The following is a 19,923-nucleotide window of genomic DNA, read 5'->3' as shown; positions in this document are numbered from 1 at the left end:
ATTTAAAATTGAATACTAACCTCTGAATTGCACATAGACCTTGTATTCCTAGTATCTATGCATTGATAATGCAAGTTGCTATAGAAAGCAGCTGCTTTCCTCCACACACTTCTTACTTGATTGACTATTGAGGATTTGTGATAAAAGCCATTTTAAACCATTTTAAGAAAACAGATGTAGCAATACTAGAATCAGTTTCTACATCTGGTCAAATTAAGCTTGGTGCCCATGAAATGCTCTGCCTCACTTTTATTTGTTATTCATATATTTATACAGATCATGTTAAATATTAATACTGTAAATATAAGTGTGCTGCTATCAGAGGCTGTTGGAGAGCAGGGACAATTTAACAGTCAGGAAAAAAATGGAAGCCAGCACAAACTAAGAGCCTCAACAATAGTTATTTTCCCATCTCCTCTTAAAACAATGGTACAAACAGTTGGCTGTAATAAAGCTGTTGACCACAGACAAAGCCTTACATAATGATATGCTGATTATACCAGCCAACATATTTTATTAGTGCAGATGTTGGCTGAAAATGTGAAAGGTAAATGTCAAAGAGATGAACTAATACAAGAACTCACCATACTTTGTACAACATTGAATGTATAGCCTACTTATCAATAGCAGTATTGGTTTCCAAAATATAGTGTGGGTCAGGCTCTACTGAGCATGCATAGGTGTTTGATGATGAAGGTTGCAGTGTGAAAAAAACAATATTTTATATTAACAAATCCAATAGCTTTGCAGGGCTCAAAATTAACTTCTTTACCTTAAATGTCCCACAACTCACCTAAATTCTGCTCTCATAATGTATCAGAATAAACAGCAATGTCCCAAATTGGTATTATTTTCTTTTTTCTTTCTACATAAAAAATATAGCTTAATAAGGTAGGGGTTTCAGTCACTCGCATCACTTTGTTGACTTACTCTGGTCCGCCATAGAAGTTCTGCTAGTTGTTCCTTACACTTATATCTCAATATAAAAAGAAATCACTCATATAATAATATTATAGAATAATTCATAATTACCTAATTGCACAACACTAGTTGAAGGAATTTAGTTGCATTGTGGATGCACAGTATGAGTTGCATTATCAGACTTTTAACACAGATAAAGTTTTGTACACACTTCACCAGCAGATGGTGCACTTTACACTTTAACCCGCTGCAAGCAGAGCCAATAAACAGGGTCGAATTCATTTCTTGAAATGGCAAACTGCATTTTAATTAACTTGTATCTCTGTGACCTGAACGGAAATAAAACATCACTGAGGACTTGAATTCCGGCTGATTGAATAAGAGTGCAGACGGTGCAGGTTTCAGGCTCCACTGTGGATCAGCGTCCATCCATCCAGAGGCTGCCTGTCTGTGCGCAGGCTGCACACCACATCACTCTGAGCCCCGAAGAGGAGCGGAGAGGCAGAGCAGCAGGTCTCCGACATGGCTAAAGAAGGAACAGATATGACGGAGGAAACCGAGTACATGATAGACAAAAACGTGGGGAAAGAAGCAGAAAACGTGGAATCGTCCGGCGATCCCAAAGAAATGCGAGCGGTGATTCTGGCAGGTTTTGGAGGTCTCAACAAACTCCGAGTAACCAAGAAGGCAATGCCCGAGCTTCAGGATGGGGAGGTGAAGATCCGCGTCAAAGCATGGTAAATATGACAATACCAGGAAATTGGAAACATTTTTTAAAATCTACTTATGGACTATGATGTGCTCTGTCCTCCCTGTTGCATTCCCACTCTACATTGTATTTCAGTCGTGAAGCCACAGGTTGAGAGGCTGGAGCTCATTCATGCCAAGCAAAATGAATAGAAAACTGTTGTCAGAACAAGCCAGCATTTCTCAGGCATTTTTAAATCTGAATTTCTATTTGATAATAGCTACATTCCCAAGGCATTGATTAGCTCCTTACTGTAGAAGATTACAGCTGAGCCAATTCCAAATATTGGCAAACTCAGAGTTAAGGAAATATTGTTTAATAGAGAATACCTGTTGAATCTGGCCTTGCTTGCATTTATAGAAATAGCTACTGACTCACTGCTGATAAGGAAATAAGTAGCACAAGGCAATCCCCAAGTCTCTTATAAAAGCTCATACTAAATGTTTGTATTATTGATTTAATAGCTGTCAGTGCTGATTTATATTCTAATATTCAAGAGGGATTTAATGTCCACAAACAGAAAGGTCTTATTTGTTCTTCATTGCAGCGGCTTGAATTTTCTGGATCTGATGGTGCGTCAGGGGACCGTTGATAATCCTCCCAAACCCCCTCTTGTCCCTGGGTTTGAATGCTCTGGAATAGTGGAGTCAGTAAGTGAAAACACAACAGGATTTGAGGTTAGTGAAATTAAACATTATAACTCTGTGATGTATGAATGAATGCTGTTGATGTTGTTGTTCTAAGCAACAAGATCTGCATCAGCAAAACTAGAGACAAGCACTGTAAGCCTTATAATGAGATATTCATTACAAAATAAACCATGATCTACACATGTAGTTTGTGAGTGTCTACTTGTTATCCAGCTACTCTAACATGTTTCTTTCAGATAGGCGACAGAGTTATGGCTTTTGTGAATTACAATGCCTGGGCTGAAGTTGTTTGCACGCCAGTGGATTTTGTCTACAAGATGCCAGATGAAATGAGTTTTGCCGAGGCCGCTGCCTTCTCCCTTAACTTTGTGGCTGCCTATATGATGCTGTTTGAGGTTGCCAATCTGCGAGAGGGGATGTCAGTGTTGGTTCACTCAGCAGGAGGTGGTGTAGTAAGTCTATATTTTATGTGAATTTGCACAACCACAAAATGAGTTCCACCATTTCATCCAGCTCTCTTTTGTAATGAGAGACAAGCAGTTAACCCTGTTGTTATAACTAAAGTTAACCCCTTACACAAAAGCATTATATAAACAGGAATATAATATAATTAGAATTAATACAGTGTAGATATTCTACACCACTGTATCTCGTTTTCTATGAATGTTTATTGTTTAATGGTGCATACTGTTTGTGTGGTATATTTAGAGTTAACCCCAGTGTTCTCAGGCACTGATAAATTGTTTCCACTGTTTGTTATTTTCAGGGTCAGGCTGTGGCTCAGCTGTGCTCCACTGTACCTAATGTCACCGTGTTTGGGATCGCCTCATGTTTCAAACACGCAGCCATCAGAGACTCGGTGACTCATCTCTTTGACAGAAACGTTGATTATATGCAAGAAGTCAAAAAGTAAGCATAGACTTTGTGTGTTGTTGTAATGGTGTATTTTGGCACCATGAATTTTCTAATGTTAAAAAAACACATAGAAAGGCATCATCAGGCAGGTTCGCTGTAGCATGTCATACATGTGAACTAATGTGATAACGTGGACTTCACTGAGCTTAGAGGGCTGTGGGAGGATGCAGATGTTACCTGTTGCCTTATTTGGTCTTGTGTGGCCATGGTTTCCATGGCAACACACAGCTCATCTCAGAGAGCAGCAGCATTGTGTAGGGCGGAGGTCTGCTCTGGCAATGTGGAACAACTGAGCCAATTAGGGCTGAGCATTGATACCCTACACATGCCATTCACAACACAGCACTCTGGTAGCCAGTTTGCACTACAAGGAAAACACCTCGTAGCAAACACTGGCTGAGATTTTAAGCAATATGACACATATTTACTGTGATTGTGCCATGAAATTATAATTTTGAAGATGTTGTGAAGCTCATCAGCATTCTGCCTCCTCTGCTTCTGAGAGATTTAGCAGGGATGTGTGGCTATACTACAGAGCCAGTCAAAACACAGGCACCATACATTTATAAAACACGCTGTATTTTATTCTGATTATATCAACAGATTCAAAAAATAGTTTTAATGAGCGCTGATTGTTCATGCTTTCTGCCTACATATCAGCAGTGGTAGTGGATTATTGTGCCTTTCATCTCTCTTGCCCACACATTCTTCTCAGGATCAAGAGCAAAGTACAATTAAATTACTCTTTTTAGAAAAGGCAAAAACCATGGGAATCACAAGACCACCAGGCGGTTTAGCCAAGCAGGTGTCCAGAGCCACAAGGCAGAAAGAAAGGAATTATGGTCGCCTTGATAACAACATGCCTTTCATTCTTTCATATCTGTGCCTTTAATGAGCCTCATTATGGCAAACTTTTGTTTCTGACTGATTCTGTGTGCGATAAGAACATTAAACCTATTTGTAACATGATATAAAGGATGTTTCTGATGAGGGGTAAAGTGGGCATTGCAAAACATCAATATGTTCTTCATAAGAAAACTGTAGGCAGAGTCAAAAGAAAAAACATGTGGGTTGGATACTGCAACTTTTTCTCAGAGTAATACTCCAGAGAATCAGTGCTCATGTCTTACGAATCCATGATTAGACAAAACCTGAAGCGGCTCCAGAGTATGAATCATAGACTGAATATATGGTCTCATATATATTAACAGACATATCACTGTAAATGTATGAAGTTGGCCTCCAATTGAACTTTTTATCAACGAAGAATGTCTGTGGATGAATTCTTCACATGCTCAGTAGAGCTGAAACTGTTAGGCCATTAACTGATTAGTAGATAGACAGAAAATAAATCTGCAGCCAGTTTAGAGCTGCTATTAATTTTCATTATTGATTAATCTGCTGATTGTTTTCACAATTAATCTTAAGTTTCTCCAGTGTGGAAGCTTTGTGCTTTTCTCTGTTTTATATCATTGCAAACTGAATATGTTGAAGTTTTAGACTGTTAAGTCATGTTTGATGAACTTGGGCTCTGGGAAACTGTAACTCTGGGCATGTTGACCTTTGACTAAATGATTAATTGCAAATTAATCAAAAATAATTTGTGATGTTCTTGCAGCTCCATACTCATACATGTATATCATACAAATCCATTTTTCAGTGGACTTCACCTTTATTTTGTTCTTTATTTTTTTAGGATTTCTCCAGAGGGAGTAGACATTGTGTTGGACTGTCTGTCTGGGGAGAACACAGGCAAAGGCCTAACACTGCTGAAGCCTTTGGGAACTTACGTCCTGTATGGTAGGAACAATACTTATTCTTTTGCTTGTTCTTTTGCCTTTGCATTGAGTCATTTCAAAGTGGAAATCACTACACACATGGTCTGATTTTAGTCAAGGCTTCAACTGCTGAGATTAGCTCTAGCAGTCGAAGGCATAGGTCAACATTTTTGGAAATATGTTTCTATGCTTTCTTGCTGAGAGTTAAATTGGAAAATCAATACCAATCTCATATCTTTCCATTAAGTATGAAGCTTGAGCCAAGACACAGATATCCTAGCTCAGCAGCCAGGCTGGTGACAATAAGACTTTGGGAAGTCACTGTTCCAGGCCAAGAAATACTCTGGCACATAATCCTGTGTAAATCAGTGAATTAACATTTTTATGTTTTGGTTTTTGTGAGGATTAAACAAACGAGATATATTGTGTTTATTTACAATATTTAGCGGTGCTGGTAGGTGGAATCTGTTACCTTTGAATAGAGCTAGTCTTTATGCTAAACTATCTATCTCTTGGCTGGAGCTTCATTTTTACCAAACAGACGGTGACAGTGGTATCAATCTTCTCATCTTACTCTTGGCAAGAAAGTGAGCATTTCCCATAATGCCAAACTATTCCTTTATACACGAGTCTTGCAATCATTCAGTGTGTTGGCAGCTGGACTGGATGTGAGGCGTACTTGAATAAAGCATACTCCATAGCCTGAAAATGAATTTATGAATGAATGAATATAAAATGGATTGTCCTTCACAGCTACCAATCTTATCTGATCTCTGTTAATTAATTTAGTTACTGTCAAGCCTCATGAATCAAGTAATAGCATTAGAGGGAGATTTATTCATTAGTTATAGTTAAACTGAATATGTGCGACAGCATGCTTGCACAGATCTAAGGGTCTAAAGGTGCTAGCCATTCCTCCCCCATCTCCCCCTTCATGCTCCATGGCTGCCTATTATTGACCAGTCAGTTCTGTCCAGGCTTCTTTTCCACAGCATACAGCAATCCTTTTATTTTTGTTTTTTCAGGCGCGTCAAACATGGTAACTGGGGAAACAAAGAGTTTCTTCAGCTTTGCAAAATCTGTGAGTCAGAGATGCAGCCTGTCATCCACATTTGAAGCAAACACTACCCTGTTACTATCCAATGAACATTTCATGGCAAATGAAACACACACACACACACACACACACACACACACACAAATGAGTCACTCAGGTTGATCGTGTCTGTGTTTTTTTTCTTTCTCCAGTGGTGGCAAGTGGAGAAGGTGAACCCTATTAAACTATACGAGGAGAACAAAGTTATAGCAGGCTTCTCGCTCCTCAACCTCCTCTTCAAGCATGGGAAATGTAGTCTTGTGAAATCAGTGATGGACAAACTCTTGTGTCTCTATGACCAAAAGAAAATCAAGCCAGTAGTGGACTCTCTATGGGCGCTGGAAGAGGTAAGAGGCCGGGGAGACTGGAAGGGTGTAAGATGGTGAGATCAATGATTATCCAATTAGAAACGAACTGATCATACTGGTAACATAAGAAGATAGAAGACTTTATGCAAACATCTTGGACAGCATTGAAGCTGTTGTTTGTCATGGCTGCTTTCTGTGGGACATTGTCAGCTGTTCTTGGACAATCTTCCACAGATGGTGGGTAGGTTGCATGTTCCTGTTCAACAATTATTATCACAACCCACACACTATACATCAGACACGTCACTCCTGATTTCTACACACTACTCAAGTGTCCGTTTAACTGTTATTTGTAAGTATGAACTGGAATGGATGCACACTTATTTTAATCATGATATATATGTACATTATTGCCTTTGGATCAGCTTATTGTACCTCACTGAGAATATATTGGATGTAAAATGGGGTTAAACATTGTTTTGCTACTGCTGTGTGTATTATTTGTATAAAATCTCTACAGCATAGATTATTATCGAAGCACTGCCAACTACAGATTGCCTGCTTGCCAACAATAGCCACAAGTAGTAGTGCAATGTGTACTTGCTTATGTCTTGAGCCTGGCAAGGACACAGCTGATGTATCCGTTGAATTGTGTGCTGGCCTTAAGTCAGGGGATATCTCATTACAGACATGACATGACATTTACCAGGTATCTGTGTTCAGGTGGACATCACTTACTGGTAAATGAAGGCCCAAAACTGCCCGGTTTGCCTTCATGAGATGACAGCGGACATTCACTACTAGTTGTTGTCTGTGTGAGAGAGTGTCTCATTAGCTGTGGTATCTCTGGGACCACAAGTAATGAGACAGTCAGGGGTAGACCGGCTCAGACAGCTAGATAAGTAGGCGAAGATGTTACCACTGAAAGTTCACCAATTAACTTCTTGATTCCCTTTTTTTTCTTTGCTTTTAATGTTTGTATTTTTTACCCTTTAGTGGGCCCTCAAATCTTCACATCATACCTTTGCCAAATGGAAACTAAAACTACTAACTCTCTACCTGCAGAGCCAACTATAGACAGGGTACCAGAAAAGGGTAGAAACATCTAAACCTGTACCACTTCTCTTATGTGTTGTTGGACACAGATGGTAGATATACGGAAAAACATGAATAGATCACTTGTTTGCCTGGTGAGACAATTTCTGACTGACAACTGAGCTAGGGCTGTCAACTTTTATTTAATTTTGAATGTTCAAAGGAATTTGAATGATCATGTAATTTGTTCATATTAATCCAGATTCAACCCAAATGGCTGTGACTGTCACATACCATAAACGTGTGGCCAGCAATGTCCGTCCCTTGTGGTCAGACGGTGTTTCTTACCCCTAAGTATAGTCTTTATATTTATCCTTGTGGTATCATATAACTGCACTATGTGTCTTAAGTAGGCAGGCAGATGAGGTTGTATAATTGACATTGCTCCACTAGTTTCTAGTGCCCTCCTTTGCCATTTGGGTTGTAAGCTAGCAGGCGAGTCCTAATGTTTGTTGTCGTTGTAGAATAACTTAGACAGATGCTTTTTACAAAGTCAGCAAACAGCCTTATCTTTGTTGGCATCTACGGTGTAGAACCAAAAATACTTAAACACGCTTCTTTATTATTATCCAATCAGCACTGCTTTGTCCTTTTATTGATTATATTAGTTTACTGATAGATCAATCGTGCTCGCAATAGGTCAATCTTAAAAGTAAAGAAGGTCCTCTGCTGGACCACAAGCCAACTACTGCTAATGATATGTTATTACTTGTGGACTAAATTTCGAGTTCCATCAGGTCATTAAAGTTTGAATATGATTTTTTTTCCCTCATGTTTGAACGAAAATTCGAATTTCAAATAAAACACAACAGCTCGAGCTAGTCTGGCCATGTACAGACTGTGCTTGAATCGTATTGTTTTATGAAGTTTGGTGACATCATGCAGTAGACCTTTTTCACAGCAACCATTTTGACATGAAATGGTAGGATAAACACAGGTTTTACCAGTGATACTAATTAAGGTTCTGTTCCATTTAGTGTAGCAGAGCCTTTCCAGTTAGCCAAAATGCACATTAGCAGCAACCTGACTCTGTTTGAACTGAATGGAACAGAACCTTAATTAGTATCACTGGTAACACTTGTGTTTACCCTACTATTTCCTGTCAAAATGGCTAAAAATGGTAAAAATGGTCTATTATGACGTAAATCTGTCCGTCTGCGACCTAAGCAGGTGGAATAAGTGAAAACACTGTGTGGGTGTGCAGGGTCTTTTAAACTGGCCACTTTGGCACCCAACACTAAAGATGTAGTCACTGTACAATAAATAACTAATTTACTTGTTAATAATAGACATTTTGGCTGTCATAGCAGGAAAAGCACAGCTGGAACAAACCTAAATGGAATGCAGTTATTTTTAATGTTATCATTTACAACTGTGCTTTATACTTTATTATAAGAAAGTCTGCGACTGAGACTTTGCTGAGGTCTGTTGAAGGCTTATCCTTTGTAGCAGGCACTACTTGTCCATAACTTTTATGAGTCACAACTGTGGTGTCAAAAGAGTAAAAGCCACTGTCAGTTGTAATTAGGTTATATCTCCATTTCCAGTAGCTACATATAACTAATCATTACAACTTATGTTTCAGCCATTTCCTCAGCATAAAATTTAACCTGAGATTGATTTGCCTAATTGTTCCCATCAGTGATATCACATAGCATCTGACACATCTTATCTTTACAGGTAAAATGTTTGGAATTTGTTTCACTTCCAAAAATGCTCAAAATAATTCAGATAATAGGTGAGCCAGTGTAGGTGATTCATCACAAGAAGTCATTACAAGTCAAGTTTGTCTGAGCTTTACACTACTTCTACTCTGATCTACAATCAGAGAGAGAATATGTTGATGAAATGATTGCCGTCTTCAGATTTTTCATTTCTCATGGGAAACTCCCCGTGTATTGTTGTGATTAAACTTTGGCAGATTGCTCAGGCCATTCACTGCAACTATTGCCCGTGAAGAATCTCATTAGAGGGGAGGATGGCGTGGGATGTAGTGCCACTGGCACGGCCTGCCTCGTTTGCTGATATGCTTGGAAGGAGAATTCAGAGGGCGTTGGTTTTCATGTTGACCATGGCAACCTTTTCTTTCTGGAATGAAAAGTTGGAGAATGTGCGTGACTGAAACAGAAGAACAGGAGCTAGTCTGACCACCAGCAGTTTTACTACAGAAAATATTACTCTTTTACCTGGAGGTCCCAATGTAAATGTTATGTGTCAAAAAATAAAAGTAACACACACTGTATCTCACACTGATTGTTTGAAAGTACCAGGAAAGACACATTACACCTACAATGCTAGTGGATCTTCTCCCCTCTCTTTGCTACCTAGCAGCAAAGCGCTGAACAAGTTCCTGACCTATTTTTGCTCTTGGCTTGATTTCCGCTATTTATTTTAACAAATGAATGCTTGTGACACAATGGCTTCCACACAAAGAGGCACATTCAGTTGTGTCTTTGTGTGGACAGTAATGAGAAAGCAAAACATGGCATCATGAATAATATTTTGTGATATGTGGATTTTTCTCTACACAATTGAGTCAGACAAGCTTGAATGAGTCGAACTGATCTTTCATTGTTTACAGATTTGACCTGCTAGGTATGCTGAACAAGAATCATAATAATAGCACAATTGTAGTGCTCTCAAAAAAGTATATACGGTGACAAAGAGCCACAAAAATAAAGTTCAGTACACTTGATGTTTCTACAATATTGACGTGCCTCCTTTGCCATTTGTGTGGTAAACTAGCAGGAATCTTCAGGTCTTTTGTCTTAGAATAACAGCTGTTTTTTTTACAAAGTCGGAAAGTTAATTAGGTAATTAGGAGATGGCAGTTAAGAAGAAGTAGGGAAAAGAGGAGTACTGTGTAAGAACAATGTGTCTAGTTTGCAGAGGACTGTTTCTTATGTTACAATCCTAATTAATTTATACTCACATAAATTAAGCAAAAATAAACATAAACCATAAGAGGATATTACATATTTTCAGTACTGGGGACTTTATTATGTTGAATTTATGAATAATATTAAAATAATTTGTTTTTGCAAGTTGTGACTCCCTTTAAAATTGTATGAGAACATATATAGTTTCTTATAGGAAGCTGCAGAAACGTTTATTATTCACATCATTTGTCTTTAGAGCCCACTCTACCATGCCGGTCTAAAGCTGGATAATCAGGTCTCTAATGCAAAATACAGCCTATATTATTCCTGCAAATACAGGTAAAATGAAGCAGTGTACTTGTGTGCTTAATATAAACCTTCTTTGATCATTACTACAGGCAGTGAATGATTCAGTGTGATGTCAAATGTAGCCCAGCAGGCTAGCAGTCAGCATCATTTAGTCAAAATTAAGGCTATTAACTTTAATCACAGAGTAAGTGTAGATTATAGCTGCTCTGAGAAAGTGGTCCTCTGTATGTGATGACCAGGAAATGGTTGCAAAAGGGTCTTTGTGTGGATTCAGTTGTGTTTTTTTCCCTCAGGGGCTTTGAAAGGTATTTTCAATGTTACAGCAGGCTTCCTGTTGGGGAGCTTTTATTTTTGGACGTCAGTCACCAATTGTATGAGCAAAAGTGAAAAGTTATAAGACACCGTCGTCTCTAGTCTGTGTTTTTTCTGTTACACATGTACTTCAGAAATATTACAGCTCACTTCTGGTCTTACACATGATTGACACTACCAAACCATCTCGATTAGACTGGGTTAGCTGTAGCACCGACCCCTTAGAACTTTTGGTTGGTTTAAATAAACTACACTGACGACAGAGAAAAAATAAACTAATTAAACATCTCTTTGTATGGATAAACCCAACCACTTGTTACAGTTTCATTTGTGTTTCTTTTTTTAATTACTAGAAATAGTCATGTTATTTTTAGATGTTCTGGTGTTTTTTTCTCAACAGTTCAGGTCGTTGAAAATAAATTGTTATTTTTTTATTCTCAGGTGAAAGAGGCCATGCAGAGAATTCATGACAGAGGCAACATAGGAAAACTAATTCTGGATGTCGAGAAGGCTCCCACCCCTCTGGTAACAACGACACTTTTAATGTATTTTTTTTCTAGTTGATGGGAGGAAAGCATACATGAACAGACAAGGCTGTTAAGTGGCTTGGGCCACATTTCTCAACAGGGATTGACCTCAAGGTTAAGAGTTTTGTGCAATCCTACAAAGATTTACAGTTTTCACAGTGACTCATCTAACAGCACTTTGCATCTTTTGCAGATAGATGAGTGGGTCTAAGTTAACTGTTTGTATGCCAAATTATAATGTAAGAAAAAGGTTAATTACCATTTATAACACTTTATATACTTAAAATGTCACACTATGAAAGTATCATTTACAGCTTCCAGCTTTCTGTATTTGATATAGTATTATTACTAGATAAAAGTAATAAAAAACTAATAGAAAGTTAATTTAGTTTGATTTGATTAATCTGAATTAGATAAATATTAATGACAAAAACAGATACATAATTAAAGTATTATTAAACATGGTTGAGAGTAAATTATTAAGTATATCTATAGCAAAAATGCTTTTCAGAAACACTGATGAATATTTTGCGTAAAATGGGCTTTCTTATCTCTGTGTTTAATTAACCACACAGCTAATTTGCTGACTAACACCAGTGTGGTATTTGTTGTTGGTAGATAGTTACATTTCTGATGCCTGACATTTTCAGGTCCAGTCAGGTTCATAAAGGAGGCAGTAAGTAGGATTCCCTCCTGTTTTATAGCAGTTGTTGCCATGGCTATCTCAACATCCAACCTACGAAAATGTGTAAACATATTGAAAATATGGACCCCGTGTTCAGCCGCCCATTACACATTAACTAGTCTGTACCACTTGATGTCAGCTCAAACGTATGTTCACCTCTGTTCTTCTGTATGGGTTACTCAGTATAAGTTAATGATAGCTGAATAATACATCACTACTAGATGGCCAGCGACAGCACAGAGACCAGTGAAGCTGGAGAGGAAGAAGAGGAGCCCGAGGGAGACAATGACAGCAAGGAGAGAATGCCTTTCATCCATTAAACCCAACAAATCCAACGGCAACACACCTAGAGACTGGAGAAGCTGCACAGATTCACCACAGGGGAGACACACTACACACAAGTGATGTGCAGTATGTATGTGTGCATGTGTTGCATGTATGTATGCATGAATGTACCGTATGTATGTTTCGAATATGTTTGTGCCTCTTGTCTGTTACCTACTTTTTGTCAGTTGATTGGTCAAGCAAAGTTTTTGGGAAAATGGAAACTGAGAACATGTTTGTCACCCAGGCAACAAGTGTAAGTGCCATTCTCAAAATAGTATTATTATATCCGTTACTGTATTATGAAGTGATGTTACGTTAGCCAATGATGTGAATAGGTTTGTGTCCATTTTACAGTTAATTGCCTCTGCCACCAGTTTAGCAACAGACTGAATAAGCTTTTAAACCTACTGACTTGCTGTTATCACTTTGAAAGCACACATAGTGTCACATGATGTCTCTCCCCAACTGTAAAATGGTAAAACAACTGACAGAAAGTATTTTGATGCTTCAAGCCAAGGGAGTGAAGCACTTTCTTATATTACAATAATGATAACGCGTACGCCACTAGAGGTAGAGTCTGTGTGTAGGTATGTGCATGATATTTTATTCTTAGGTGCCGACCATGTAATGTTATGGGATCACCAGTGCCTTTGAGCTACAAATGAGTGTTTGATACTTGAACTGCTTTCCTCATGTGAAGTTTGTATTGAACAAACCAACAAAAGCAGTATTTTTAACTGGAATATATATATTAAAAAAACGATTCTTCCTCGTCTGATCATAACATTTGTAGGAAGATGAATCTGTGGTGCCACCAGAGATCTGACATATTTTCCCACTAAACTGTATATTCAGAACTTTTACTGAACCACCTAATAAACGACACTAGGGGTGAAATAGAACAAATTGGAGTTTCAAAGTTATATCTGTGTCAGAATCTTGCAGAATATATGTAAATACAACAGAACATGAGATAAATCAGTAAATTCTGGAGGATCATGAAGTGGTCAGTCTGCAGTTCAAGGTTTGTGGAGTCAATGCTTTGTATGTCTGACCAAAGTTGTTTACTTGCTGGTGCCTCACAACAAAAGTGCCATAAGACTCCAACATGAATTATTTTTTACAATGAGCTGGTTTATAAGGGCAGGGTGATTTAGGTTTGAGCAACAATGTGTATTGATTTAGTATGCAGCCATCGGCTTTACTCCACATCTGCAAGTTGTTAATGAAATGCAGGAGAAGAACGTCTGGCGGGGATGTTTGCCACTTACAGTCGCCTACTACTGACGACTGATCAGTTTTTATATTTAATTTATCAAGTAAGTGAAAACAAACTTTTTTTTTATTATTTCTTCGGCCGTGCTTATTCAGTGTATTTTATATTGGCTAATCCTCTGAATTATTTATAAATTTACTTGAATTATTCAAATGAAACCAGAGTATACGTCAAAAAAGTATTTTCTCAACTATAAAAACAATAGAACAAGTGTTAAAATAATTCCATTTCAAGAAATCCAAAATGTATCAATTTAGTAACAAGAAAAGCTAACAACTTTGAAGTTGAATGATAAACAGGGGAGAGACATTGTTAATGGGTGTACTAAAGCGATTAGATTGAGAAACTGATTTTGGAAATAAGGATAATGATGTGTAGACACTTAGGAAATACATCTAAATTTTGATGCCTTTTATGTCCGTGTCCTGTGTGTGTGTGTGTGTGTGTGTGTGTGAGAGAGAGAGAGAGAGAGAGAGACAGAAAGAGAGAAAGCATGTTTTATTATTTTGAGTGTGTGTGCTCATATTGCCTTGTAAAAAAAAAAAAAAGAAGAAGAAAAGTGTGTTTAACATTGTAGTGTGTTCACAAGATTCCTTATAAACTATGGTTTGCCTGTGGTCGTATATTTTTGTCAAATGTTTTTGTTGTGTGCTTTCTTTGAGTACAGCTCTGTTTACTTGAATAAATTTAGTATTCAAAAGTATTCAGTGATTGATGTTTTAATTTATTTCACATGAGGTTTAGAGATGTCAGAAAACATTTAGGTTTTCAGTGATGTATTATGTCGTTTCTTGTTTCTAAAAAAAAGTATTATTCGGTGTGCATTATGTTTCAAATTTTGGAATATAGTACTAGTATATGGCACATTCTGCATAATCCCTCAGTTTGGCACCAGATGGCAACAAAGTAAGGTATTTTAAACTTCTACAGGTAGTCAGTATAGTCAGAATTAATTCATACGCTTGTAGAACTGCTGCAAACTGTTTTATTTTAATAGCTATGCAGCTTCTTAATCATTAATAAACCAGAACTTAATTTGGGGTCCGGGATTAGTTTGGGTCTTTATGTCTATCTCAAGACAGACAGAGAGAAGTGTTAGTAGAGACTACATTGGAACAGCATACCGTTTTTGCATGCTAACTAAACATAGAACTTATTCAGTGAGTGTATAGTAAACAGATGTTAACACATCTGTTACACTTACTGTATGTAGTAAACAAAAAATAATTATACTCTTAGATGTTTTACAGTTTCTATAACTTGGTTAACAACATGTGTTTTGAATATTTATCACACACCAGTGGGTATTGCAAGTAATAAAACCAGAGTTTAATTAGAATGAATTATATATTAGAATAATATTTCAAGGTCTACTGCCTTAAATGAAAGTTAATGCCTAGAAATTTACAATTAAAAAACTGTAAAATGAGAATATATACTGGTTTTGAGAATTGTATTGCTATACTGAGCCCATGCAACACCCAAGGATTTTTCTTATTTAGCAACCCCCTCTCATACAACATCTCACTCTAAAAATAACCAGAGCTGGGAGCTGGACTTCCTCAGGTCTAATAGCCGCTTTATTTTTTAAGATTACACAACTGGAAGTCTGTGTGATGGAAACATTTAAAGATGATTATACAGTGTAGCAGCGACATTTACTCAGTTACTTGTTTTCATGTACTAAGAGTCGTAAATTATTACTCTTATTAGTGTAGATTAATACCACTTTGTGTACATGAATCACATATTTCACTGTTGGGTGGTATCACTTGACCGTTCCCATATGTTGGCACTTTTTCATTGAGTTGACGCCAAGGTGTAACATTATTTTTTACTTACTCAACATGGCCAAAACGGACGTGCAACAGGGTTTGGAATGAAGAACACTCTGTAATAGTGAAGCAGTCAATGAATTTCCAGTTTGTTTGTGAAATGAAAGGGAATACTGCTTCGCGCACCTTGTCCCAAGTAAATATTTATCAAAAGCCAGACACAAGGAAGTCATTATTTGCCACTCCACCCATATACCTCTCTCACCTTCTCCTGATGTTTGGACAAAAACAAACACAGTTGGAGCCAATGCAAGGAGAGTACCCAGAAAGGCATACAGAGGGGCCAGTATATATTAAGCTGCCTGCAGTGTTTTTGGTTCCTTTCACAGCAGTACAAGGTGTGCCACTGTGTCCTGTCCTGTAGGACCCACTGGCCTCAGACATGGCACGTCTGGGCCTCCCTGTCTTCCTCATTCTTTGCTTCTCCTTGCTCCACTTCAGCTCCGGCCGTCCATCTCGCACCAGGAAGGCCGTGTCACCTCGTCAGTCCGGAGGTAAGTATGGACATTGCACGCAGTTCATAAATAATATGTTAGCCACTGATGTTCATCTGACTTCTCTTTTCTTTTTTTTTTTGTTGCCTGTTTGTCGAGATGCAGCTGCAGAGGAAGATGATGTGAGGTCCCAGCTTGAGAGGTTGTGGCAGGAGGTGAATTCCCTGAAAGAGATGCAGGCGTTGCAGACAGGTACTGCCCTCACTAAATAAAGGAAGGTTTAAGAGAAAGGAGATGACTGTAAATTAATGCAGTTTCCAGTATGTTTGTTAAAAAAAATATGTAAATAATAAATATATCATGGGACAATGGCGTTATTTAGATTTTTGGCTGTCTTATAAATATATTATGGTGCTTTCTCTCACTGATACTTGTGAATTGAGGCCAGGTAAGAGTGTGGACATTGCTGAGAGATAATTGGCAATTCGATAACTAGACTTTGAATTTCTTAGTGTGCTGAGTCACCAGCAGAGGGCAGCAATAATCATAGCATCCATTAACTTGCAAAGTAAAATGTTGACTTGCAGAAGAGCAATGTAAATAACTTACATTTTATAGGGAATGAAAAAACATTAAAACATTTTTTTTAGAATTTTGAGCTTAGACTTTATCATATAAAAAATACTATAACTGTATTTATTTATGTGTTATTGTTGTTTTTTAGCATTCTGTTTTTTATTTTATCAGTCTCTTCAGACTGTGAACTTTCTCTGCTATGTTAGTTAATGAATGTGGCTGTATGAGTTGTTACAAATTCTGTTGGAGAAAAAAAGGGGGCGATTCAAAAAGTATTAAAAAATATAATTTTAGTAAAATGTCCATCATAATTAATTTCCCATGACTGAAGAAACAAACAATCAATCAAACAAACAAACAAACAAACAAACAAACAATAGTTATGAACTCCTTAAATAAAATATAGTTACTCTACAATTAAATCCTCTAATGAAGTAAGTGCTTTGTGTTTTCAGTCTGTCTCAGGGGCATCAAAGCTCACAGGAAGTGCTATCTTACAATTGAGGAACCCAAACATTACCATGAAGCAAATGAAGACTGTATTGCACAAGGAGGAACTCTTGCAACGCCACGGGACGTGATGGAAAACAATGAACTGAGAGACTATGCAAAGAGGAGTGCTCCGGGATCCAAGGACTTCTGGATTGGTGTGGCAGACATAGTGAAAGAAGGCCAGTATGTTGATGTCAACAGTCTGCCAGTCAGCTACTTCAACTGGGACCGCTCCAAGAAGCAGCCCACAGGAACGAAGAGGGAGAGCTGTGTTGCTCTTTCAGTGGTTGCACAAGGAAAGTGGTACGATGAGGTGTGTCGCAGCCTCAAAAAGTACATTTGTGAATATGTCATTCCCTAAAGGAGACTCAGTGGTTGTTGACAATTTGATGCTTGTCAATTAAAATTGTGCAAAAATGTGTTGTCAAATTAATTCATGATGGAAACATGACTTGGTATTGAGCATGTATTATGAAATTACTCATATTAAAATGTGTCTCTGTGATTATTAATTAATTAGCTTTGATATAGACAGTAGTAACTCTAATCATTAGATAATCAGACTACTAAGTCCCAAAGCTTTAGGTGATGACTGAACAGCATGAGAAGTAATACATTCTGGATTAAGTTACATATAAATAAACACAAACTATTTCATTTTTTTTAAGGTTTTTAAGGAGGATTCCCCAGTTTACTGCTCAACTCTCAGATTTATTGGCTAGAAAGGAAGCATATGCAGTTTTGAATAGTCAGTAATGATCAGACCTTTAGCTTTAACCTGACTTTGGGGCCTGAGGAGCATAATGAGGCTCGGATGAAACTAGAGGTGGAGGCCCTTATCTAAAAATGTACATACATTTCATTATAAATAATTAGAGCAAAACAAATTATGCAAAAGCTGAAGGGATGAACAAACATTTTCACTAAACATAATCATTTTATTGTATCTGTATGCAACAGAAAATTAACTGTGCAAGTCTTATTGGTATCTTTAGTACCTGTTAATAGATGAAATGACAGATAGCTGTGTTGGTGTAGTCAGATCTGTAAATCAACCTACTGAGGAATGTATCACTATGAATATATTTACATGTATAACATGTTGGGTAAATATACATTCCAGTACATTGCATGACCTCTCCCATTTTTATTTCCCTACCCCAATGAATGTCTAGTGCAGAAGATTTATCTCCCTGCTGGCATTAATATCCACCTGTTTGGTGTCAACAAACAATGAGGAAATTACTTATATCATGCTTGTTTCCTTATTCTGTTACTCTCTGGATAGTTTGATCATCTTATTTTGGTGCAGTGAACCCCTTCTCACCCCAATCCACATCTGTGTCTCCAGACTCAGCTGCAGTGGTAACACTCAAAAACACTCTTACATGAAAAAATACGTGCAGTCCAGAGTCAGTCCACCTGACTTGTCTTTGGAATGTGGAAGGAATCCCGGATCACCAGAAATAAACTTGAGCAAACACTGAAAGAACATGCAAACATTCAGAAAGGAACTGTTATCAAACCTTTACCCTTCGCCCTGAGAGCTGACAGTGTGAAATATTAATTTCTAGCTGCTCTGAATTAATGCTGCTACACTGCAGTATAAAGTGTACAAATGTCCAATGATATAAAGAATATTACTGTGTCTCACTTTATACTCTAAATTTAACAATCAATTAAAAGTCAAGTTACTTTAGCAACTTTACATCCCAACTTACCACTCATTGTCACCCATTGTTCCTGGTGGACTTAATTCTTAGCAGTGAATCCATTGAGCTGATTCAGAAACAGAAATGAATTTATATGACACATTGAGGAATCTCTGTGACTTAGGGGGTCTTTTCTTAAGTGTCTCTCTCCCTCATTTTAATTATTTTGTCCTAAAATACCCAAAAATAAACTTTAAAAAAAGTATAAATGTGTCTGTGGTATGGCCACAGCCAGAATAAACCTACATGACCCAGGTATAAATTAACAACTTATTAACCCTTCATTCCTCCCCTGTTGGTGAAATTGTTTACAATATTCTTATGATGGCCACAGATTGCAGTGTGTTTGATTCCATATCATGCATATATACTCCATGCACAATGGAAAATGGGTAATAAAGCTTGTAAAACATTTTAACACAAGGCCTTAAGATCAGGTAATAAAGTGGAACCCGCCTGACATTATAATGATATACTGACAATTTGATATTGTGCTAAAGTGTTGAATATTTCCATATTTCCAAGTTATCAATAAAACTAGGGCTTTAGGCGGCCTCTATGCATTTTATAGCAGTGTCTGTAATATATGTGAGTTTTTTATGATCCCTTCTGCAGGTTCTGTGTATGCAAGGATTATTATAGGATAGGGTCGGGACCTGTCATCATTAATTTAGATGGGGAAAAAAGTGAAATATTTCTAAATGTTTAAAACTGAAAATGTGCTCATTCAGGTGAACTTTTGTTATATATATATATATTCACCATGAAACCATGTTGTGCACTTGACTTACAGTAATCTTTAAATTTTTGATTGAAAACAGCTCATTGTTCAAACTGAAAACCAAACTGACCCACAACTGACCTGCATCGCTCTCTCGCGCAAGCTAAACCAAATAATGCCGTGTTTTTCTGTGTGTGTGTGTGTGTGTGTGTGTGTGTTTCCGTCGTCGCTGGCCTTTTAACAACGCAGACACACACACACACACACACACCTACGTCACCCTGTCCGCACACATCACGCACGCTCGTCTGGATGGAATGTGACGCC

At 37.6% G+C, this 19,923-nt stretch overlaps 2 protein-coding genes across 2 annotated transcripts; both read left to right on the top strand.

Moving 5' to 3' along the window:
* The first annotated feature begins 69 nt into the window (after positions 1-69).
* On the top strand, positions 70-14,529 carry vat1l (vesicle amine transport 1-like). Its single transcript, XM_051379509.1, has 9 exons — positions 70-1,658; positions 2,217-2,346; positions 2,556-2,771; positions 3,086-3,228; positions 4,931-5,034; positions 6,038-6,093; positions 6,261-6,455; positions 11,453-11,536; positions 12,445-14,529. The coding sequence occupies exons 1-9, from the start codon at positions 1,444-1,446 to the stop codon at positions 12,541-12,543; spliced, it is 1,242 nt and encodes a 413-aa protein (XP_051235469.1). The 5' UTR covers positions 70-1,443; the 3' UTR covers positions 12,544-14,529.
* Positions 14,530-15,961: 1,432 nt separating this feature from the next.
* Positions 15,962-17,582, top strand: clec3a (C-type lectin domain family 3, member A). The gene is made up of 3 exons (XM_051379034.1): positions 15,962-16,155; positions 16,261-16,347; positions 17,127-17,582. The coding sequence occupies exons 1-3, from the start codon at positions 16,044-16,046 to the stop codon at positions 17,522-17,524; spliced, it is 597 nt and encodes a 198-aa protein (XP_051234994.1). The 5' UTR covers positions 15,962-16,043; the 3' UTR covers positions 17,525-17,582.
* Positions 17,583-19,923: the final 2,341 nt, after the last annotated feature.

Source organism: Dicentrarchus labrax, unplaced genomic scaffold (assembly GCF_905237075.1).
Source record: "Dicentrarchus labrax unplaced genomic scaffold, dlabrax2021, whole genome shotgun sequence".
Classification (NCBI taxonomy): domain Eukaryota; kingdom Metazoa; phylum Chordata; class Actinopteri; family Moronidae; genus Dicentrarchus; species Dicentrarchus labrax.
This window is presented reverse-complemented; position numbering and strand designations above follow the sequence as displayed.

Bases quoted from the DNA above. Each gene is read 5' to 3' on its own strand.
- vat1l (XM_051379509.1), top strand. From the start codon at position 1,444: ATGGCTAAAGAAGGAACAGATATGACGGAGGAAACCGAGTACATGATA. The intron at 2,772-3,085 runs GTAAGTCTATAT...TGTTATTTTCAG, and splicing joins ACTCAGCAGGAGGTGGTGTA to GGTCAGGCTGTGGCTCAGCT. The intron at 3,229-4,930 runs GTAAGCATAGAC...TTATTTTTTTAG, and splicing joins TATATGCAAGAAGTCAAAAA to GATTTCTCCAGAGGGAGTAG.
- clec3a (XM_051379034.1), top strand. From the start codon at position 16,044: ATGGCACGTCTGGGCCTCCCTGTCTTCCTCATTCTTTGCTTCTCCTTG. The intron at 16,156-16,260 runs GTAAGTATGGAC...GTCGAGATGCAG, and splicing joins GTCACCTCGTCAGTCCGGAG to CTGCAGAGGAAGATGATGTG. The intron at 16,348-17,126 runs GTACTGCCCTCA...TTGTGTTTTCAG, and splicing joins GATGCAGGCGTTGCAGACAG to TCTGTCTCAGGGGCATCAAA.